We start from the raw sequence: 25,501 nt of genomic DNA, 5'->3' as shown, positions 1-25,501 counted from the left end.
AATGGTAAGTGAAGGACAAAATTAAATGGCTTCAAAGGATATTTGAGAGACTCTTCAACATCTTTCCTCTCCCAAATAGAGTCTTTATGATTGCTGTAGGCCAGTGGGGGAATGCCTGCTTTATGAAATTATTTCCATTTATCTCATATATAATGGTTTGTATATTTTTCTCCCCCTTAAGAGTACAAACTCCTTAAAGACTGGGAATATCTTTGTTTCTTTCTTAGCTCCTTAGCTCAGTGTTTGGTGCCTGGCACACAGTGGATGCTTAATAAATACTTATTAACTTACAGAGAATGTAAATGAGAGTATAGGGCTATATGAAAATGAAACATATGAAAGGATACAAGGATTTAGTCTTACAACTTTGATGTTTTTAAGTGAAGAAGTCTTTAAATCTAAATCTTTGTTGAAAGTTGATATTTAAAAGAGCGAGCCTAATTATACAGATGGGAAGGTAAGAACACAATTGGCTTTTGAAAAAATGTCAGCACTTTAAGGCTATATAGTAATACAGTAGTATTAGAGTGTAGCATTAGCTTCAGGCGATGAGCACTAGCTTAGACCACTGGGGAAAAATGATAGCAGCTGGACAAGCCTGGCTTGTGAAAGATTGGGATAAGGGAACCAATCCCCGTACAGGAATGTTATAGCCAGAAAGCTTTGGAACTCACTTTATCCATGAGTTGAAGCTCTTGAGTATGATGTGACATGCCCAAGTTGCCAAGTGGAAGGGCCAGAATTCAAAGCCAGATTTTCTGATTCAAAAATCTATTTTTTCCTCCCACTGTTTTATACTGCCAGAGATATGTTGTTGCCCCAAACAGTTTAAAACATTTTGAATGCAGGTCTATTACATCACAACTATTTCTGCTTTCAGTTGAGTTCAAGAAATTTGTACTTTGTAAAAGCCACTATGCTAGGCTTTAAAGATATTAAAGAAAGATGGGTATAATCTAAAGATTCTCTTCTTAAAGAACTTGCCATCTAATAGGCATAAGATGGCAAATAATAATGCTACATGCAAGTCTGATAAGTGCAGGGAAAATAGGACCAGCCAGGCTATTATAAGAAATTAGAGGTGAGAGAGATGACTTTATGGCAGTGTGGTGAGAGAATATTTCCTGGCATACAGGGTACCTAATTTGGACTTTGAAGTAAGGGAAGGATTTTAAGAGACTACAAGCCAGAGAGTTTATTGTACAAATAAGAACCATATGAATAAAATACAGTTAGAGTAAGACTTTAAGCAGGTTAATAATAACAAAACATTTGTATAGTTTTTACTATTTTCCAGGCATAGTAAATAAAGCACTTTTCACAAACATAGGATATCTGCTACAGGAGAGGAAAGCAAATGTTTATTATCTGAAATTTATCTACAGGAAAAGACATTTTCAAGATAAAAACTCTCTTTTTTTTTTTTCAGTTGATAGATTCTTTACTCCAGTGATATACTGATATTTTTAAAAAGTATCTATTAAAAAATAATTCTTTTCTTGTTCAGTAAACATATATTTAGAATTTTCTTCTTTGACAATGTTTGTTAATTATAATGTACCTATTAGTTATTTTGCAACTTCTGGTTCTTTGCTTGTTCTGTTTGTTAGTTTGTGTATGGAACACTGTCTCTCAGTTCTTCTTATGAGAGGCAATCAGGGATCATGAATGAGTGTTGTGGGGAATTTAAGAAGTGGAGAAGGAAAAAGATCTTGAAATCTCAGCTCAGCAATGATAGTGACCTCTGTATATAGAGTAACTTTTAATGTCCTTACTCCCAAAAGGTCATTCTCTCAGCATGTATTGGAAGGTAATGAGATTGAAATGTTTAATAAACAGAATTTATGCTTCTAAATAAGTGATGTCTCTGTCAACTAGCCTATTGTTATATCCTATTTTTGACCATTACAGCCTGCTGACACTTCAAGCTATCTAGCCTTTACCCAACAACCCTCCCTCTCCCAAGCCCCACACATATATAATCACATTTACTACTTGGTTATAAAATAAATGCTATTTATTTTGGTCAGTAAAGTGAGAGATAGTTGCTAGAGGTAGGATGAAGTTCCCAAGTGGAATAGCATGGAGATGTTTGGTTAGCTTGCCTCAATTTTTTTTCTTCACAATTTTCTCATTTAAAAAAAATAACTATTACCACCTGGCTAGAGTTAAATAGGTGAAAGTTCTAAACTGCCGAGTTTAACTGTTATTAATACTTCTAAAAAGTGTCAAGAGGTCTGTGGAAGGTGTTTGGGCTTAAAGTTTTCTTTCTTTTATTGTCTTTGGTGGTTTTTAGTGTAGAAACACAACTATTTTAGTCTCCAAAAGGGTCACATAAAGAACTTTTGCTCTCCTCCCTGCTTTCTTTCTAGTAAATATAAAAGTATAGTGATTAGATAACTTATTCATGAATAGGTTGTTACAGCTGGTTCCCTATTAAGGCAAATAATGGGCCCCTTGAAGTGGTGAAATTATTTAAAATCATGCTATATCTTTCCATTGGGCTGGAACCAATTACTATATTTTACATAATGATAATTTTGTATAGTGGAATTTCAAATGCTTATGATTCGGGTGGATTCAATATTTACAGTAATTAAGACCTGACTATATAAATTTCAGATGACAGACTTCTTAGCTCTTTGAGAGCAAGAATTATTTCTTATATTACTTTATTATTTCTCATATCAAATAAGTCAGTTAAAATGAAGTTGATTTTCATGCATTTAATAGATGTTATTCAATTCAAGCTGAAGTGAAAAAAATTTTTTTTTGTTTGTCTCCCACCCCTAGGATCCTCTCTTAAGATTACTTTCCGTTTCTTCATATATACCTTACATATACTTGCATATTTTACAGTATATAAAGAAATTTCTATATAAATGTTTATATGCACATATAAATATACACATGTCTTATATATGGATTTTTTTTTTCAACCTTTAGAATAAAAGTTCATTAAGGGCAAGGACTTATTTTTGCTTTTTCTTTATATCATCAACACTTAGCACATGGATAGTTAGTAAATGCCTGTTGATTCATTGTGTGTGTTTACAGTTTTATTAAAAATTATAATATAAATTCTCTAATATTTAATATATAATCTAACATAAATATATATGTACATATAAATTATAATATAGGTTATAAATTATAAATGCAAATTAGAGATGTTTTCTTTTAGACTCTTAAGATACAAGTGAATTACAAGTGAAGACTGTTTTCAAATAAGCTAGAATTGGCAAAGTGTAAGGAACACTACAAATATTAGTGAATAATAATGATAATTATAATGTATAAGGAACATTACAAATACTAGTTAATAATAATGATAATTATAATGTATATAGTTATATGAAAGACTAATAATCAAATTACTTTTACATAGCTTAAACATGCTATTTAATTTAAAAAGATTAAAATTACTCTGCTTACTTAGGTGTTTAGGGAAGAGTGAAAAGAAATTGAGCAAAGGGTAGAAAAGAATTTAATCATCAAATTAAACTTAAGGTCAGATATTTTTCTCAAGACATTGTTGCTTCTTTACATATGCAAAGAAAATGTACTGAACAAGCCCCAGCTGTCTCTGTTGGAAGGACAGAATTTATTCATGCACCATTTTAAAAAACCTTTCATCTCCTTCTTTAGTATATACCCTTACATTGCAAATAACAAACATTTGTTCTTCTAATACATATACATCTTATCTGAGGGACATTAGTCTGTTTCTCTGAAATCTGTATCATCTGTGAAAAACTAACCCACTGACCCCTAACTTTTTTTTCCTTTTGTCTTTTTATATTCACATCTTGAATGAAAGGAGAAATAACTATATGATATAAAATGTGAAATTGTGGCCACATAGATTGGTATAGTGAATGTTAATACTGATAAGGAAAATATAAAATGAAAATCTTAAAGAAATAAGCCTCAAACATGAGTATTTAGCACAATTTCTTTGTAAGCATATTGAATATTTTCTGATAGATCTCTGAGGTACATTAGAAAAGCATTAATAAACAAAATTGCTTAATTTGTAAGCATATTGAATATTTTCTGATAGATCTCTGAGGTACATTAGAAAAGCATTAATAAACAAAATTGCTTAAATAATAAATACTTCCATAAAGAATTCTTTTGTACAGATGTTACCTAAAGTTGCATTTTAAATAAATATTGTAAAATTGCAAATTGACATTGTTTTCCATGTCTAGCAAAGGTGTGACCTTACACCATGTGAAACAACTGAATTTCTGTGGAGAGGAGTAAATGGGCATTTTGAGTATTTCTTGCATTATATTCCTATTATACACCTGGTCTACTTAACTACCCACATGCTACTATACACCCTTTAGAGTGTTTGTAAATGTTATTTCAATGATATTGCTTAGGCATGCCTTAATTATTATAATTTCTGTTGTTTAATATTTGTGGATTGCCCACCATATGTTAGGAGCATTAAAGTGTTGTTTGTGTGGTTAATGAGTTTTTTGTGTTTAGTGTTAATTGCTGCTCTGCTTGAATTATTTATTTATTCATTGTTTCTTTCCTGTAACTGTCTCCCTTCTTAAAATCTAAGCATTAGTTCCACTTTAAATGGATTTCATTTCCATTTTTTTTTTTAAAGCTTATCAAGCTGAATATTCTGATGTATTATCTGAGAAGCTGAATCTGACTATTCCTACACAGAAGGAAGGGAAATCATTTTGGCCAACGGGGAAAAAATGGTTCACAGCTGCTCTGTTAAAGCTGGTGGTTGGATTGATATTTTTCATTTTAACCGCCCCCCCCCCCTCAAAAAAAAAAATCAGCTACAGCCAAGAGCCTTGATTACTTTTAAAATGTTCTATATTAAATTGCAGTTGCACTTTTGTAACTAGAGACTGGGTTTATTTTCAGCACTGGCAATTCTGTCTAATGAATCAACTGGTGTTGAATTCACAAAGGGAAGTGCACTTTTCTCTCTTCCATCTGGTTGCCAAATGAGTGTGTTGTCTCAGCCTGTTCATAGGGTACTAGCTTTCAAGAACCAACTCTATAGTAATGCTGGGATTGTGATCAAAATGCTTGATTTTTGAAGTTGCCCTTGCTCCTCTGCTTGTCTAGATTTTTTTTTTCCTTTGTGGTAGAAGGTATTCACCAATAATGGTAGAGTGCTAGAGCCAGACTCAGGAAAATACTGTTGAAATTCTGGTCCATATATTTAACAAACTGTATGATCCTGAGCAAATCATTGACTTTCTTAGTTTCAGTTTCCTCATCTATAAAATGAGAATGAAAGTAGTCCCTAATTCACAGGGTAATCAAATGAGATGATGTACATAAGCATTTTCTGAATCATAAGATGCTGTATAAATGTTAGTGTCATTAATTGATGCTAGTACTGTTCATTACACAACCTACTTCACTCCTCTGACCACCTAGAAAAGGATGAGAGAAGGAGAAAAAAGAAAAGGCTCCAATATCTCTTGGGTTTTGTAAATGTTTGCTACATTTTATTTTAAGGTATATAAAGTTATAGTTTAGGTTTACAGAAATTTAGTAGAATTTAGTACATTCCTGCACATGATCCCTCCAGTAATCTTATAAAGTAGGTATAATCTCTCTTTTACTATTGAGAGGTACCTAAGATGTAGAGATGTTAAATGATTTGTCCGTGTAGTAAGCAAATATCAAAGACAGGATTTAGGCCTGATGTTCTCCTGGACTCCAAGTCCAATAATCTCTTCCAGGATATCATACTGCCTTTATAAAGAAAGGAGAAACTAGAGCAGTATGTGATTGTGGAAGTAAAATGTACAGGATTTGCTCCTAATTTGGACATAACACAGTAAAATAGAAGGTTCAAAAATGACTTGAAGGTTTTGAGCCTGAATAACTTTGGGAGATGATAGTACTGTCAATAAAACATAAGCATATTAATAAGAGGGGCAGATTTGGAGGAAATAGGAGTTGGATTTTATTAACTTTGAGATATCAGTAGAACTTCCAAATAGAACTATCCAGTAAGCAGTGGAGTTGCTGACTAATACTCGAGAAAGCTTGAGAATGCATGTCTAGTCATATATAGCTTTGAAAGTTATTTACATGAAGACATTAATTGATGAAATATTGATAAAGACATGAAGAAAGAGAAGGTTCCACTGAGAATAGAATCTTGGAAAGCATTTACTCTTAGAAGACAGAGGAGAAGAATGAGCAAGTGAAAGCAGAGTTTGAAGTAGGAAAAATTAGTGTTTGGAGGTCAAGGAAGAAGAAAATATCCAGAAGGAAAATACGCTATGGAAAGGTCAATAATGAGAACTAAGAAAGTCTCCCAAGATGGCACTTAAGCCATTTGTGACCTTGAAAAGAACATTGGTAGTGTCTTACAGTGATGAATGATGAAAGTCAAATTCATATGAAGGAGGTTCACAGAAGTTCTTGTAAAAAAGTGTGATAGAGGGAGGCAAGCAGAGATTAATTTAAAAAGATTTCCATACAATAGTCACCTGGTTGAAATTCGTGAATGTGAATTTGTAGTAGACTCAGTCTGTTTTCATTACCATGAAAGGCACATGAAGAGGGTTACTAAAGGTGGCTGAATAAAGGAATGGGTGTAGCAGAAGGATAATGGGAAAAGTGAAGAAGGGAAAGAATATCATAGAGAGGGATCTAGAACTTGAAGAATATAATGACTGATGCTAAGTGAAATGAGCAGAACGAGGAGATCATTATATACCTCAACAACAATACTGTATGAGGATGTATTCTGACGGAAGTGGATTTCTTCAACAAAGAGAAAATCTAACTCAGCTTCAATTGATCAAGAATGGACAGAAGCAGCTACACCCAAAGAAAGAACACTGGGAAATGAATGTAAATTGCTTCCATTTTTGCCTTTCTACCCAGGTCATTTTTACCTTCTGAATCCAATTCTTCCTGTGCAACAAGTGAACTGTTCGGTTCTGCCCACATATATTGTATCTAGGATACACTGTGACATATTTAACTTGTATAGGACTGCTTGCCATCTGGGGGAGGGGGTGAAGGGAGAAGGGGAGAAGTCGGAACAGAAGTGAGTGCAAGGGATAATGTTGTAAAAAAACAAAACAAACAAACAAACAAAAAACTACCCAGGCATGGGTTGTGTCAAAAAAAAAAGTTTAAAAAAAAAGTGGGAATAAAGTAGAACCTAACTTCTTAGGTTGTTTTAATAATAAAATTATATATTTTAAAAAAAGAATATAATGAGAGTTGAGAACAAACTAAATAAGAATGAGACATGGGGAAAGTTCAAGTAGAGAAGTTTATGATCAGAAAGAATATCAAAACCTTGGAGATGGATCAATTTTGTATCATAGTGCTTTAAAAAAAAATTGAATAAAGTGGGCAGATGGAAAACTAACTCTCTATGTGACGGTATCATCTTCACAGTATTCCATTTATAGGTAGAACTAAAAGAGACAAACACAAAGCCATTATCATAGTTAGAAGTTCCCAGAACAGATGGATGGAATTGAGGATTGAAGGAAAGAAAAGAGAGGCTGAAAGGAAACGATCCTTAAAAAACAAATAGTCTTCTTCCTTTCTCAGGGTGGAGTCTCAGGATAGAACTGAGGATTAAACAGCTTGGTCTTTTTCAGCCCAGAAGAAATCAGAATATAAAAAGTGATTTGGGAATGTCAGAAGCTTTGCAAACACATTAAGAAGTAGAGTAAAATTGGAGGAGGCGTGCAGTTTATCCAATATTTCACCAGTTACTCCTTCAGGCTTTGGATGCTTAAGGGAGTAGAAAGATTTTGTTCTTGAGTTGAAATAGTTAATAGCCACATTGCCTTGCACATAGTATATGCTTAATAAATCTTTATTGAATTGATCTAGGATGATAGCAAGGATTGAACTGAAGAGATGAAGCTTGTTAGTTAGATTCTTAAGACATTGAAGGAAAGAATGAACTGGAGGGTAGATAAATGACAGCAAGGAGCATCTGTATTTAGAGATCTAATTAGAGACAGGCACTTCAGAGGAAGAGAGGATGTAAGAGTCGAGAAATGACAGGATATTTGAACTTCTCCAGGCACTGTGTATGGAGATGAAGTAATGAGAATGTGAGAAAAGTGGCTTTTAGTATTGAAAGACACTGATCAGACCAATGGTGCAAAGAAACCATGAATAGTGACTGTATTTTGGCTTTCTTATCAAGAAACGCCAATCTTGGAATGATCTAAGGAAGAGTTTTTCAGTTTGGGGATTAGCTAGGAATTTTGTTTCACCTTGCCTTGGATAAAGAAGGCCTTTATAATTAGTGTTACTGTAATTTATATGAATGACATTGAATTAGAGAGCTTAAGATTGAAGAGACGTCTTTGATTATCATGATTTCCCTCAATATACACAAAGCTCCAGAGACTTTTTGACCCATTTCCCAAGGAACCAGTGTGATTTAGAAGCAAGAACACTTTATGTGCCACTCAAAATTATTTTCTTCTTTTTGTAAATGCCCAAGTTGCTGTTGTTTCACCTTTTCCTTTGAATGGGGCATTTCAAGATAGTCTTTTTGATAGCTGCTCTGCTGCTAACTGGTCATTAACTTTCATTTCTGTAGCCTATCTTCCTACTTTCCATCTAACTTGAATACAATTTAATACATTCCAGTAACACTCAGCACGATGAAGTGCCCATTTATTATGTCTTATACACAAGCTATAACAGAACCAACTTAACCAGATTTCATTTAATGAGCATTCCTCAGTGATGGAAAAGTAATTACACTTCCTTGGAAACTGAATTCCTTCATTGTTCTATAGGTCCTCGATGCTGAGTAAGGAATTTCTTTGCCAAAGTATATGTTTATATGGCTTTCTTTTTTTTTTTGGGGGGGGGGGCGGGGAAGAGGTAGGAGTGATAGAGAACACTTCTCCCTTTTTTAATTAGTGGACTTACTCAGGAGACTTTTGTTTATCTAATTTTCTTTAGAATCTGTATCTCGGAAAATGAAAATGCTTTAGTATCTTTTCTGATCTCTTAAAAAAAAATTTAGGGTAGTATAAACTCGAGAAGTAATTTTACCACTGATCTATTTCTTACAAGTTTATGGTCAACCAGCAATAATTTGAATTGTATTTTACAGCACATCTTGCTTTGCTTAACTATTAGGTGATAAACTTCTTCATTAACAATATTCATTATCCTGCTTTTACTTTTATGTTTCCCACAGAAGTATTTAGGCCCCAACCCTTTTTTCCCCTTTCCTTGCAAAATTAGAATCAGGGGAGGTAGGGTTGATAACTCTGTTCATCAGTTTCTGTCTCAGAGCAGAGGAAGCAGGGAGTCTGAATGAAGAGTCTAGATAAATATTCAGTTCTGCTACAGTAAGCTTTTGACAATGCAGTTTATTGATTGATTTACCCCTTCATTCATTGATTTACTTATTTATTTTTGTTGAGTATTGGGAACTTAAAGAACATTATATACAAAGCAGTATTCAGTTGTGAGTATAGGAGAGCACCTCTTAGTTTCAGTCCTACTTCTACCACTAATTATATGATCTTGGAGAAATCTCTTTAATCTTAAAAAAAAAAAAAAAAAAAAAAAAAAAAAAATTGGGATTCCACCGTGAAAAAGCACTCTTCTGGTAAAGGAGTGAGGAAGGTTAGGGAATTTCCTGGCCTTTGCAGAGAGGCAGCTGCTGTGCACCTGGATTTGCTTGCATCACAGAGAGGTAAACGGTGTCTGGCTTGAGATCACTGAGCTATCATAGGTCAAAAGTGAGAACTGAATCTGTCTTCCTAACTGTAGAGGTGATTGTCTATTAAACATTAAACCTGACTGCCTTTCATTATATATGTACACATAGCATATGTGTATGCTTATGCCATGTTCCAAAACTCTTAGTGTTGTTTTAAGCTATTGAAGCTTACATAAAATCTTTTTGTGGGAGGGACGTCCTGTATATGTAAATATGTTTATGTAATATCAAATGATTCTAGTAATACCAACACTATACTGGCTACTGGCAAATTTACCTCCTTTGAAATTATTTCCTACATGTAGCATAATAAACCTTAAATCTAATCTAATTCTAGTTGCCAGGATAACAAAGTTGGATTCTTAATTAAATTACATATACTCTTCCATATAAACTCTGGAAAAGCTATAATTTAGAGGGGTTTTTCTAGCAATTAGTAATATACTTTGTTGCCATGAGTGATATATTTACTTTTACCCATACATATATGGTAATGAGTATGTTCCTGATACTGGGTAATGTCTCATCTTTTTTGAAACATTTAATTTTTAAGCATTTTCTCCTGCTTTTTATTTTAATTCCATAAAATGGTAATATTGCTTTAATGTCAGTATTTACCGAATTTCTCCTTGTGTGCATGGTTCTGTGCCTGGTAGAAGATAAAAATCAAATAATTTTCAAGGAATTTACAATTTACCAAATTTATTTATGTGGTACATAAATACTATGAAAACTAACTAATTTTATTAATCTACTTTTCTACCAATACAATTTATTTATAGAAATAATTTACACACTCAATAAAGGAAGGCTTCTTGATGGGGCTGTTGAAAGAGAGCAGGCAGGTTATCAAATATATATATATATTATTCTATAACAAGGCACATCATCATAATGATGAACAGGTATAAAGAATACAAGCTTCTACCTTGTTTATTGTTTGTTCACTATTAAAAAGTGTTTAATTCAGTAGAATCAAATATTACCATCACAATTCTCATTAAGGTTAAAAAAGACTATCATAATGCATAAAAAACAATATAAGATTTCTTCAAGTATGAAACAATAGCAGTAATTGCTAATATGAAAGAAAGCTTAAAACCAAAGATGTTTGCTTATTCAAGGGCACTTGTTACTGTCTTGAAGGAGGTTCAATTCAGAAGTCAAGTCAAAATAGGGGTTTCTGAATCCTCCTGATTATCAATGACATTGTCCCACTTGCATAAAGAGTTAAAATCTTGCCTCTTAAGCATATTATTCAAAGGAGTTTGGCTTAACTATTGAATAAAATAGGCAAATCATTATTGTTCAGATTACAATGTACAGTTGGGATATTTATTCGAATATATAAATATGACTTGCAACTATGTGATACTGAAAAGAATGAATTCTCTAGGCTCACAAGAATTGAATTTCAGTATCCATCAAAGGACAGTGGAAGAGTAGTAAATGGTGTAAGTAATGAGATATAGTAATTTAAGCAAGGAATTAGGAGAACCAGTTGGAACTATAGTCACAAATATCTATATCTATATCTATATCTATATCTATATGAAATTAACTGGTTACTCAGCAAAAACTAGGATATCTCATGGATAGCCTGTGTGCTTCATTAATATTCATGTGCATGTCATGAAAATGAGAGGAAATTCCTCAGCAGTGTATGTGAACCTCCTTTGGCAAATTTATGACAGGACATGGATAAGAGGCGCACATGATAATCAGTCATGTGTAACTTACAATCTGTAAGAATGCAAGAATGCCCAATTTGATGAGAATGCAGATTGCTGAATCCTTAAAGTACCATGTGACCTTGGTTAGAGATAGAAAATCTTTTGTTTTAGAGACACAGATTCATCTAAATAATCATATGCCAAATGCACATAAGAGATTTAAATGTAAAATTTTATAGGAAAGAGGATTAAGAGTAGAGGTTGAAGTTTGATGCTCCCTTAAGGATAAAGAAAATATTAAAGATTCATCTTTTATAGAAAAGCAAAGAAATAGAAAACATTTCAATAAATGGCAAAACCATAAAAATTATTACCATAAGGACAGAGAAGAAATGGATGGAAAAGGAGAGGCAAGATTAGACAAACAAAGAAAGATAAAAACACAAAAGATTTAAGACAGAGGGAAAAACACATGGGCTAGGGGTAGAAAATAAGGTTGAGAATATATTGAATATGTATTTTAGGTCTACCACCTTGATTCAGACAGTTATTACTGAAACTGAAATTCAAAGACCAAAAGTTTAGGTTTTAATATTTAATGCTTATCCTAGAAAACTAGAGTTTTCTGAAGTGACTAAAGTTAAATTCTTCCATCCATAGTTTCTTTCAAATGAGTCATCAAAGTCCCAGATGCTCAACAGTAGTTGGAGCATCAAGTTCCTTAATGACAGTGTAGTTTTGTCCAGTTTCTATATGCCATATTTAATGAACTATAAATAATAGTGAAATATCAAGCTAGGAAAAAATAAACTGGATATTTTTTCTTTTAAATTATATATCTATGTAGAGAAGTTTTACTATCTGGGGACTTGATGCAAAGCCAGCTTGGAATTAAAATTTTTTTTCTTGCAGTTTAATTTTGTGTAAATTTTTGTGTATTTTTAAAAAATGTACCCATTTCTTTCAGTCATGAGACACAGACAACTTGCTGGGATCATCCTAAAATGACAGAACTCTTTCAGTCTCTTGGTGAGTATTGTTTTGTTAAATAATTAACTCATGGAATTTGTCTAAACTACTGAACTTTATAATAGTTTAATTCTTTACTCAGTGAAACTTTTTGCCAGCCTACCAGATAACATGCAGTGTGGTTAAAAGGAACCGACAATGCTTTCCTACAAAAGGATTCCATGTCAGGAAATAGATAAAAGCTATATATTCATCATGTGTTTATTCTGAACAACAACTTAATATCAAAAGTATCTAGAAAATATCATTTTCTTCTTAAATGGTAGGTATAGCTTGGAATTATATGAGTCAAAAAGAAATTTCAAGATACTTGCTTTTGTTAATCTAATTGCTGTACAAGGCACTACTTAAAGGACTTATATGTTGATAACCTTACTTTAATTTTTTGCATATTCCTTCATCAAGAAGCATGCTAGCCTTGGAGTCCAGAGATATCTGGATTCAAATTCTTATACTTTGTGTAACCTTGAGCAAGATACTTTCTGAGTATCATTCTCTTTGTGTGTAGACAAGGTATAACACTATTTGGAGATTACCTTAGAGGGTTGTAGTGAAGACGGTAATCATACCTACCATTTGTAAGACATGTTAAGGTTCATAAAACATCCCTTATCTTGTTATATCTTAAATCCCATGAGGTCCCTGAGAACAGAAACTGTGGCACACATATGGACGCTACTTAATATGTAATTGTTATCTCCCCTTAGCTATATCAGGTAGAAATATAAATGTCTCTATTTTTAATAGAATTTTACTTTTCCAAATATATGCAAACATAATTTTCAACATTCCCCTTTGCAAAGCTTTGTGTTCCAAATTTTTCTCCCTTTCCTCTTCCTCCCCCTCCCCAAGACAGCAAGCAATTCAAAATAGGTTAAATATATGTATAATTCTTTTAAATATTTCCATATTCATCATGCTGCACATGAAAAATCAGACCAAAAGGGGAAAAATGAGAGAGGGAAAAAACCAAGCAAACAACATAAAAAAAAGGGAAAATACTATGCTTTGATCCATATTCAGTTTCTGTAGCACTCTCTCTGGATGTGGATAGTAATTTCCATCATAGGTCTGTTGGAACTGCCTTTGAATCACCTCATTGTTGAAAAGAACCAAGTCCATTACAGATGATCATCACACAATCTTTATATAATTGTTACTCTGCATAATGTTCTCTTGATTCTGCTCAGTTCACTCAGCATCAGTTCATGTAAATCTTTCTGGACTTTTCTGAAATCAGTCTGGTTATCATTTCTTACAGAATAATAATATCCCATTACATTTGTATATTATTACTTATTCAGCTATTCCCCAGTTGAGGGGCAACTATTGAATTTCCAATTTCTTGCCACTACAAAAAGAGCTGCTTTAAACATTTTTGCACATGTGGGTCCTTTTCCCTCTTTTATGATCACTTTAGGATACAGACCCATTAATGGTACTGTTGGATAAAAGAATATGCACAGTTTTGTAGCCCTTTAGTCATAGTTCCAAATTGTTCTCCAGAATGGTGAATCAATTCACAACTCCACCCACAATGCATTAGTGTCCCAGTTTCCCTATATCCTCTCCAGTATTTATCATTATCTTTTCCTATCATCTTAGCCAATCTGAGAGGTCTGAAGTGGTACCTCAGAGTGGTTTTAATTTGCATTTCTCTAATCAATAGTGATTTAGAGCATTTTTTTCATATGAGTATAGGTGACCTTAATTTCTTCTGAAAATTATCTGTCATATCCTTTGACCATTTATCAATTGGGAATGGCTTGTATTTTTATAAATTTGAATCAGTTCTCTCTATATTTTAGAAATGGAGTCTTTATCAGAAATACTGGATATAAATTTTTCCCCTGACTTTCTTTTCTGCTTCCCTTCTACTCTTGGCTGTTTTGATTTTGTTAGTGCAAAATCTTTTAATATTATGTAATCAAAATTATTCATTTTGCATTTCATAATGTCCTTTAGTTCTTCCTTGGACATAAATTCCTTCCTTTTCTACAAATCAGAGAGGTAGACTCTCCTTTGTTCTCCTAATTGCTTATCAACTTTTTTGTCTAAATCATGAACCCATTTAGACCTTATCTTGGCGTAAGGTATAAATATCTCCATTTTACTGATGAGAAAACAGAGTTTGAAAAAGATTAAGCAAATTGCTCAATGATCATACAACTGTTTAATGTCCAAAAAAAAAAAAAAAAAAAAAAAGCTTTGGCTCCAAGTTCATCAGTCTTTCTAATTTACTGATGTTGTGTCAGCTAGTATGAAAGTATAACTAAGGGTAAAAATGAAGGGTATACTTCATTAAAAGGCTAATTTAGGCATGGCAGGTAGTACTCTAAAACTCTTCTTAGGGAGTTGTTTAATTGCCTGTTCTATTTCTTTTTCTGAAATGGGACTACTATTCAAGCAATTTACTTCTTCCTCTGTTAGTCTGGGAAGTCTGTATTTTTGGAGGTAGTCATCCATTTCACTTAGGTTATCAAATTTATTGGCATAAAGTTGAGCAAAATAATTCCTTATTATTTCTCTAATTTCCTCTTCATTGGTGGAAAGTTCTCCCTTTTCATTTTTAAGACTACTAATTTCATTTTCCTCCCTCCTTTTTCTAATCAGATTTACCAAAGGCTTATCTATTTTATTGGCTTTTTCATAGAACCAACTACTCTAAAACTCTTAAGGAGATGTCAGCCCTCTATTTCACATTATTCATTCATTCTTTAAATAAAAAAAATGTATTTCTTTGAAAATTCACTGAGAAAATTTAGAAGATAAATTATGCTTTCAGAAGAGTTGATAACAAAATATGATCTTGTATTTCTAATTTAGATAGCTATAAAGACAGTCAAAAACCTTGGGTACTTATTATGAACCAATCACAGTATTAAGCATTGGGGATAAAGAAAATGGTTTAAAAAAAGTCTACTTGCACTCAAGAAACTCTCATTCTAATGGAACAGACAATATGTCTGGGTGTGTACAAAGTATGCAGAGAATAGATACATCTCCTCCATTTCCCCCTCCCGCTGCCCCCCAAAAAAACAACTCTCACTTGATTCTTCCAGCTTCTTTATGTTATATTTCTCTTGCCCTTTGAGTCTATACTCCTTGAAAATCTATACGCCTACTAAAGGTCCCTCCACTTTCTCTCAGCATACTCTTTTCTTAACTCCTTATAGATTGGCTTCCAACCTTATCTATCATTCCACTGGAACTGCTATCTCCGTAGTTTTTAAGATCTCTTATTTGCCAGATCTGATGGTCTTTTCCTAATCCTCATGTTCATCGACCTGTTTGAAATATTGTTGATTAATTTCTCTTCCTTGATTTTCTCTTTTTTTTTCTAGATTATCATGATTCCATTCTCTCCTGATTCTCCTAATTATTAGAGTGCTTCTTCTCAATCTTTTCTTCACTCAATCCTCATCCAGGTCATTCCTTCACTGGATGATTTCATCATCTTCCCCAGATTTAATTACCATCTTTGTGCTGAAGATTTTTACATCTACCTATCTGGCCCCACCATTTCTTCTTACCTTTTATTTTATTTTTATATTTCTTTGTTTATAGTACACATTGTTTATGAGTCATGTTGGGAGAGAAAAAGCAGAGTAAAAAGAAAAAACCATAAGAGAGGGAAAAAAAAAATGTGTTGATTTACATTCAATCTCCATAGTTCTTTTTCTGGATGCATATGTCTTTTTCTATCCAAAGTTTATTGGGATTGCCTGAGCCACTGAACCACTGAAAAAAGAACCAAGTCTTTCATAGTTGATCATCACATGTTCTTGCTGTTATTGTGTACAATGTATTCCTGGTTCTGCTTATTTTGTTCAGCATCAGTTCAGTATCAAGTTTCCAGGCCTTTCTAAAATCGGTTTGTTTATCATTTTTTATGGAACAATAATATTCTATTACCTTCATGTGCCACAGCTTATTTGGCCATTCCCCAACTGATGGACATCTACTCATTTTCCAATTCATTGCTATCACAAAAAGACCCGCTACAAACATTTTTGCACATGTGGGTCTTTGTCTCACCCACTCCACCCCCCCCCCTTTTTTTTTTTTAAAGTTTTCTTGGAATATAGACTCAGTAGTGGGAATGCTGGTTCAAAGGATATGCACAGTTTGATAGTCCTTTGGGCATAGCTCCAAATTGCTCTTCAGTATGACTGGATCAATTCACAACTCCACCATTAGTATCCCAGTTTTCCCACATTCCCTCCACATTTATCACTATCTTTTCCTGTCATCTTAAACAATCTGAAGGGTGTGAGATGGTACCTCAGAGCTATTTTAATGTGCGTTTCTATAATCAGTAGTGATTTAGAGCATTTTTTCATATGACTATAGATTGCTTTAATATCATTATCAATTTTCATGAATTTCATTCATTTAATTTCATTAAAATTCTTTGTTCATTTGACCATTTATTAATTGAGGAATTATTTATTTGTATTCTTATAAATTTGACACAGTTCTTTATAGCTGGGTTTCATTTCTAAAATATAAACTGGGAAAACTGGGATGCTGATACATTATTCGTGGAATTGTGAATACACTCAGCCATTCTGGAGAGCGATTTGAAACTCTGCTCAAAAAATTATCAAATTGTCCATACCCTTGATCCAGAGGTGTTATTACTGGGCTTATATCCCAAACAAATCTTGAAGAGAAAGGGACCTATATGTGCAAAAATGTTTGTGGCAGCCCTCTTTGTAGTGGCCAGAACCTACAAGATTAACCATGAAGACAATGTTGTTTTCATGATGGGAGGAGGAGGTATCAATGATGAATATAAATATTCTATAAAATAGTATTTCTCAAATTGAGTACAACAGAACAAAAAAGGGGCTCTAGAGGCAAGATGTTTACAAGGCAATAAAAGCAACTCAATATAGGTAAGTTTTAATTATATGAGGAATATAGAGAATAAAGGACTAAAATTTATGGGCCACAAATCAAAGAATAAAAGTTAAGAATAGATAGAATGGGAGGATAAATAATGAAAAGAACAAAGGAAAAATATATATGTACATACATAAATACACACATACATACATACATACATATATACATTTTTTTTTCTTTAGAAAAATAACTCAGAAAATTAATGAGCCATACCAGGGGAAAGAAAAAGAGGGGAAGTATTAATGAACAAAATAAGTCAAGAAAGTATTTAATAAGTACAAAATAAGAAAGTACTTAATAAGCATATGTATGTATGGATATCTGCATATATTTGTTTGTTTATTTTTTTTAAAGGACTCCAAAACTGTGGGAAAGATACCAACTAGTAAAAGGGTGAGGGGCTTAAGAATGAAGTGATTAAAGTCAGTGTGGATAGGATTACCTAAAAAGACAGATGAAGTTAAAATATCTGAAGTTATAGGACTATTTTTATACAGGAAAAAGAGAAAGGTGGATGGGGAATGCAATATAAGAAAAAATGGACAAAATCTAAATTTCATAACTTCAAATGTAAATTTAAAGGAATTTAACATTCCAATGAAATGAAAAAGCATAACATTGAATAAAAAGACAAAACATACAATCTGTTTCCTTGAAGAAAACAGATGCAGACTAAAAAAAATTAGAGGCTAAGGAAAAAAAAATCATCCCCTCCCCCTGAAAAAAAAAAAAAAAAAGCAAATAACCAAACCAAGAATTGTGATCATACTGTCAAAGTGATAACAAACATTCCAAAAATTACAAGTGAGAAAGAAGAAAATTATGTTGAAAGGGTCCATAGTCAACAAAACAATATCAGCATTAAAATTATTATTTTTTAAATTTAAATTAATTAAAAAAATTTTTTATTATAACTTTTTATATATAAAACATATGCATGGGTAATTTTTCAACATTGACCCTTGCAAAAACTTCTGTTTCAACTTTTCCCCTCATTCCCTCCATACCATCTCCTAGATGGCAGGTAGTCCCATACATATTAAATATGTTAAATATATGTTAAATACAATATATTTATACAGTTATCTTCTTGTTCAAGAAAGATAGGATTTAGAAAGGTCAAAATAACCTGAGAAGAAAAAACAAAAATGCAAGCAAACAATAACAGAAAGCGTGGAAATGTTATATTGTGGTCCATACTCATTTCCCAATGTTCTTTCTCTGGATGTAACTGGTTCTGTTCTTCGCTGATCAATTGGAACTGATTTGGATCCTCTCATTGTTGAAGATAGCCATGTCCATCAGAACTGATCCTCATATAGTGTTGTTGCTGAAGTGTATAATGATCTCCTGGTTCTGCTCATTTCACATAGCATCAGTCATGTCTCTCCAAGCCTCTCTGTATTCATCCTGCTGGTCATTTCTAATAGAACAATAATATTCCATAATATTCATATACACAATTTATTAAACCATTCTCCAGTTGGTGGGCATCTATTCAATTTCCAATTTCTAGCCACTATGAAAAGAGCTGCCACAATCATTTTTGCATATACAGGTCCCTTTCCCTTCTTTAATATCTCTTTGGGATATAAGCCCAGTAGTAACATTGCTGGATCAAAGGGTATGCACAGTTTGATAACTTTTTGAGTATAGTTCCAAATTGCTCTCCAGAATGGTTGGATCCGTTTACAACTTCACCAACAATGCATCAGTGTCCCAGTTTTCCCCACATTCCCCTCCAACATTTGTTATTATCTTCTTCTATCATCTTCGCCAATCTGAGAGGTGTGTAGTGCTATCTCAGAGTTGTCTTAATTTGCATTTCTCTGATCAATAGTGATTTGGAATACCTTTTCATATGACTAGAAATAGTTTCAATTTCTTCATCTGAAAATTGTCTGTTCATATCCTTTGACCACTTATCAATTAAAGAATGGCTTGATTTCTTATAAATTAGAGTCAATTCTCTATATATTTTGAAAATGAGGCCTTTATCAGAACCTTAATGCTGATAAGCATTAAAATTATATGATCTAAATGTATTAGCATTTAAATTCATAAAGGATACATTAAATGAGTGACAAGAATACATTATAGGAACACCATGGTGACAGATTTCATTGTTCTTTTTCTCAATCTTGGACAAGTCAAACAGATACATAAAAACATTGAACAAATACATTTCAGGGGAAAGAGATAAAAGTCTAATGGCATCTTTAAAATAAAATTGAAAAAGAATGTATGAATTTCTCAGAACTACATGGAATTTTTACAAAAATTGACTACATAATCAGATTTTTGCAAACAAATATAAAAGGCAAAAATAGGCACAGCCTTTATAGATAATAGTGCAATAAAAATGATAATCATTTTAGGAAGCCCAAAGAAAAATACCCAGATTCAAATGGAGACCTAAGAATGACATCCTAACTATTAAATAGGTCTGAGGTTTACTAAGGAGTTATTAAGTTCTTAATACAGCCAGAGTGTGCTAAATATTGGAGATACAAAGAAAGGCAAAAACCAGTTCTTTCCATTGAGGACCTTAACAATCTGATAGGTCAAAGGATAAATCATAAAAATATAGAAATTAATAGTGTTGTAAAAGAAAGTTACAATAATGAAACAACATACTAAAATTTTTAGGATGCAGAAAAAACAGTCCTTTGGGCAAAAGTAATATCGCTACAAACAAAATAGAAAAAGAGAGGATTAATGATCTGAATATACATTTTTAAAACTGGGTAAGCAAAAAAAAAAAAAAAAACAACCTTAAATAAGCTTAAAAGAAGAGGTATTAGAAATTAGAGAAGGGGCAGCTAGGTGGCACAGCGGATAGAGTACCAGCCTTGACATCAGGAGGACCTTAGGTCAAATGTGGTCCCCGACACTTAACACTTCCTAGTTGTGTGATCCTGGGCAAGTCACTTAACCTCAGTTGCCTCAGCAAAAAAAGAAAGAAAGAAAGAAATTAGAGAAGTACATTAATCTGGAAACCTGAAAACCTCCTAAAACGAAAAGTAACGTGAAAGCTCTATCTTTGTGGGGGGTGGGGGGATGAGGGGTAGAGTGGAGTGGGGTGGGAAAAACCAATGAAATTGAGAATCTTTTAACCAATTTAATTAAAAAGAAGGCAGAAAATCAGAACAACAAAGCAACAAATGAGCAAAGTAAAATCACAACAAAACCAGAATAAATAACGTAATCAGAAGTTATTATACATAGTTAAATGCTAATAAAACTAAGAACACAAAAGAAGTAGAGGAGTACCTTCAAAAAATAAAAAAAATATCTTAAATCTTTGATAACTACTGTGAAATCTTAAAGTATTTCATCTCAGAAAAAAAAATATTAAACTAATTCTACTGGATCTATCAAAGTAAGAAACCTTGGTCCTGATGGATACAAGGGAACATTTTTTTTTTAATTTTTAAAAAACCATTAGAACCCATACTACAAAAATTATTCCCAGCAAGCAAGAAAGTAAAGTCCCTCTTAGATCCTTTTTATGTGACAAATATGGTCATAATAATTGAAGCATGAAGGAATAAAACACAAAAGGAAACAGAGGCAAATATCATTAATGAACCAGTTCAAAAATCTTAAATAAAATCCTGTCAAACTTGCTATATCAGTTTATCAAAAAAAAAAAAAATCATTCATAATAACCCAATTGTATTTGTATCAGACATGCAATGATTATTCAACTTTAAGAAAACAGTCAATATACTTAATCATATTAAAAGCAAAAACTTCCAAAATCATGTTTTATCTCAATAGATGTGGGACAAAAATAATTTGACAAAGTTTCATACACATTTATGCTAAAACGCACGCAAAGCATTGACATAGAAGGATTTTGTTATAGTATATTAGCTATCTAGAAATGCATTATATAAGAAAAAGTAGTGAATGTAAAGAAATGATTATGACTAATTATAACACTGGATGACTAAGAAGATAGCTGTGTATCCTATGTGGTAGTAGAAAATTTGGAAATGGTGATGATTTGGGGGAAATTTGAATTAAGTATGAGATGCCAAAGGGAAATCCAGTTTGAGGTGTCTAAAACAAAAAGTCACCAGGTGATGATATGAAAAAATTAACTACCTAAAACCAACACTTGTGTTTTTTTGTTGTTGTTTTTGTTTTTTAGCAAGGCAATTGGGGTTAAGTGACTTGCCCAGAGTCACATAGCTACTAAGTGTTAAGTATCTTAACCTGGATTTGAACTCAGATGCTCTTGTCTTCAGAGCTAGTCCTCTATCCACTGCACCACCTAGTTGCTCCCTTTCCTAAAACCAAGAGCAAATATCATACAGAATAGAGAAACACCAGAATTTCTTCTGGTAGATATGGATGTAAAAGAAGACTCACTATTCCTAATATTATTTAATATGATTCTGGAAATGCTAGCTATGACAAGAAGGCAAAAAACAAAACAAAAAAAAAAAAAAAAAACCGAAGTCATGAAGAGAGAAGAAAAGGAGATAATATTCTTTTTGCTGATGAATATATGGTTTACTTAGAAAATCCTGGAAATAAGCAAAGATAACTAATCAAGATAATTACCTTGAATAATCTTACAGGCTACAAAATAAATGCTCAAAATTTAACCTTATTTCCCTATCATAATAATAAAATCCAAGAAGTCACAATAAAAAGGGAAATTGTGTTATACATAACTATAAAATGCATATAGCATCTGGGAATCAATTGACTAAGGCAGGGAAAAGACTTGTAGAAATTCTATCACAAAGTTCTCCTTAATGAAACAAAGGGCAATTTAAAAATCTGTGTAGAATAAACCTCAAAAGAAAGTGTTGCTGAGTGATCATATAAGGAACAAAGGATGTGTGTTGCATTAGGAACAGACTCTTTTAACTTATTTATTATGAATGGAAAGTAAATCACCAAGTATGAGTGTGAAAGTGCAGCCAATAATAGAATAAGTGGCCAGGGATGTACTTTTTAGCTGAGAGCCAGACCTTGATGATTGCTACATGATGAGTGGAAGTAGAGAAAAGAAAAGATTTTGGATGAAAGGAAGTTCACTGTGAAGGCAAATATTTAGGACCCTGTAGCAGGAGTGGGGAAATCTAGAGTGAGTGGGACATTGTAGGGATAGAGTTGAAATGAATGGGATTAAGGAACTAAAAAAAAAAATTAAATAGGACCCTCAATCATTCAACAGTTGGTTATTCCATATCTATTTTGTTCAGAAACATATTTTTTCTAACTGCTATTGTAGATATCTACTAGTTCCTATCGCTAGATGTCTCACAATTTTAAGAGGGATATAAAATCAACATATAAGATACTTTAATACAATTTGAACTCCATTAAAAAATGATAACCAAATTCAACACATGTTAAAAATAATTTACACTTACATTTAAAAACCTCCCCAACAACTCAAAGGTACATACTCAAATGGTAGTCTGCATCCAAGTCTAGTCATTTTTCTACTCTCTTCAAGCTTGGGGTGAATAAGTGGAGATGTGTACAACTTGGAAGGATTAGGAACATCTTCATGAAGAAGGTAGCTTTTGAAGAAAGATTTTAAAAATGGGTAAAATTTAGAGAGATGAAGAAATGACCAGAATCTAAAACTATGGTGGATAGTTGCAAGCAGAGAGAAGGGGAATGAGAGATGACATGAAGGTAGTAGTTGTGACATTTATATTAACTGTATAAAAAAGATACTTATATAAGATACTATATAAGAAAGATATAATACTTTTATATTTGCTGGAGATATTATGAACTCTAATGCAGAGGGCAATAGATTGTGTCTAGGAAATATGACTAGTTTTCCTGAAACAGAAAAATACTTATAGAATAGATGAGAATTAAGACCGAAAAGATAATGAGTTGGCAATGATGAGGTGCTTTGATTGCTACTCTGAGGAGCTTGTCAAATCTTGATACATCTTGTAAGCTATCATTTTAAATCATCAGCTGTTTTTTGGACACCTCCAACTATATTTCCCTTTGGCATTCCAAGCTTAATTTATCCAATCAGAATTTAGAATCTTTCTTTATAATTTATCCCCTTGTCCCATGGTGCAGTGGATAGAGTACATGCTTGGAGTCAGGAAGACTTGAGTTCAAATGTGACTTCAGATTACTCTGGACAAACTACTGTGTTTGTTTCCTTATCTATAAAATGAACCTCCATTGCACACCACTTTAGTATCTTTGCCAGGAAAATCCCAAATGGAGTCACGGAAAGTCAAATATGACAACAACACCTTAGAGGATAATGATCTTCCTACTCACTCAATCCTATAATCTATTATCTTCATTCTTTTCCTGTCACTCATCTTTCTTCTATAGTGCATTGATAAATGTCACAACTTCTACCTTCCTATCATCTCTCATATTGGTCCCCTTCTCTCTGCTTGCAACCATCCACCATACTTTTAGATTCTGGTCACTTCTTCCTTGGAGTATTTTAATGACTTCTTAATTGCTTTCCTTATTTCAAGTTTCTCCTCATTTTAATCCATCCTTTGCACAGGTACCAAGGACATGCTGTTTATGTGATTAGCTTCCCCTTCCCCCAACTTCTGACCTCTCCATCTCAATAAATTATGGTGGCTTTCAAATATGAATAAAATAAATTGTAAAGTCCTTTAACATTTAAAAATCTTCATCAACTGGATCATCTCAGGTTTCCAAAATTTTAATACTTCATTATCTTTCTTTCTTGCTCTTCCCTTTTTTAAAAATCTGCTTTTGTATGTTTTGTATTTGGTATGTATCTGATGCATTACAAGTGCTTAATTAAAAAAGAAAAATTTTGAACAAGGCAATGACATCATAGAGAAAAAGTTTCAGAAAGTTTATTTTACTAATGTTTTGTAGACTGGATTAGAAAGGGGTGTGATGGAAGTCGATAATAGGCCATTCTTAGAGAAGTTCAGAAAAGAAGTAGAAAGCTTCAAAACTAAGTTAGTTGCTGACAAGCTAGGGGAGAAAAGCATACAATTTTCCATTGTCGAGGTGAGTGAACAAGGTGATTGATAGTAAATTTGACTGTGCCTTGGAAAGCCTTCACTAGAGCAGGAAGAATGTCTCTGAGACCCAATTGTGAACAGCAGGAACTGAAGGCTTCAAATCTCACTCCAAGTTCATTCGTCTTTTCTCATCTTTTCATTAACTCAAGAATATAAAATTCTTCATTCTTTTCTTTCTTAATCCTCCCTTTTGGGACTAGATGAAAATGATATAATAGTAATAATTAATGAAGAAGGTGACATGGAATAGTTGGCCTTAGAATCAAGTGCTATCTCTGATATATACAGGCCTTGTGTGCACCCCTCCCTTCCAGCAAGTTACATAACTATCAAGTGTCCCAGCTGATAATTTTAAATTATAGGAATATACCTATCTGTACTATTTTTTTTTATCCATACCCATTAATTTGCAAATTCATTATAACAATAATAATAATAATAGTGGTACCTAAACTTATATAATAATATATGCTGAGATATATATTGTACCTTTAATTTTTGCAGAGTTATTTCCATTATTTCATATGATTCTCACAATAACCTTGGTAGGTAGGTGCTGTTTTAACCCATATTTTACTTGAGAAAACTGTAGCTCATGTAAATTGAGAAAGGATTTAAACCCAGCTTTTCCTGATTCCAAAGCTACTCTTTTTTCACTTTGGTCATCTTTGAAGCTTTTGTGTATAATTCTGCTTATACAATTTGTAAAAAGTAACACAATATTTAATGGCTTTTAAAATAATTATTGGGATTTTTTTTAAGCAAGCATTGCAAACTTGGGTTATAATTTTATTTTTTGGTTTTGGTTTTTCTAATGTTAGATGCATGTTGAAGCTTAGGGATCATGTATAGTGCTTTAATTTCAACTTGAAGAAAAAGACAACTATTCATATATATATTCCTGGTATTTGCTAAATAACAGTTTTTCAAAAACAGCTTCTATTTTTTGTTTTTGCTATTTTAGGTGACTTGAACAATGTACGATTCTCTGCCTACCGTACGGCCATTAAAATTCGAAGATTACAGAAAGCCCTTTGTTGTAAGTTATTCTTCAAAAGTTTATCACTTTTGCTCTTATGACTTTTTTTTTATGAGTTAAATGTCTAAAGAAAAGAATCCAAGTCTTGATCTGA

At 32.7% G+C, this 25,501-nt stretch overlaps 1 protein-coding gene across 12 annotated transcripts in view; it reads left to right on the top strand.

The window, feature by feature from the left end:
- The window catches only part of UTRN (utrophin), a 639,104-nt gene that overhangs the window by 517,120 nt on the left and 96,483 nt on the right, over positions 1–25,501 (top strand). For all 12 annotated transcript variants that reach the window (XM_012549387.3, XM_023503254.2, XM_023503253.2 and 9 more), the window contains 2 exons: positions 12,371–12,432; positions 25,333–25,407. In XM_012549387.3, coding sequence (XP_012404841.1) covers positions 12,371–12,432; positions 25,333–25,407 — 137 coding nt within the window. The remainder of the gene's footprint in view (positions 1–12,370; positions 12,433–25,332; positions 25,408–25,501) is intronic.

Source organism: Sarcophilus harrisii, chromosome 4, assembly GCF_902635505.1.
Source record: "Sarcophilus harrisii chromosome 4, mSarHar1.11, whole genome shotgun sequence".
In the NCBI taxonomy this organism is placed as follows: domain Eukaryota; kingdom Metazoa; phylum Chordata; class Mammalia; order Dasyuromorphia; family Dasyuridae; genus Sarcophilus; species Sarcophilus harrisii.
The sequence above is the reverse complement of the archived record's forward strand: the minus strand, read 5'-3'. Positions and strand labels throughout refer to the sequence as shown.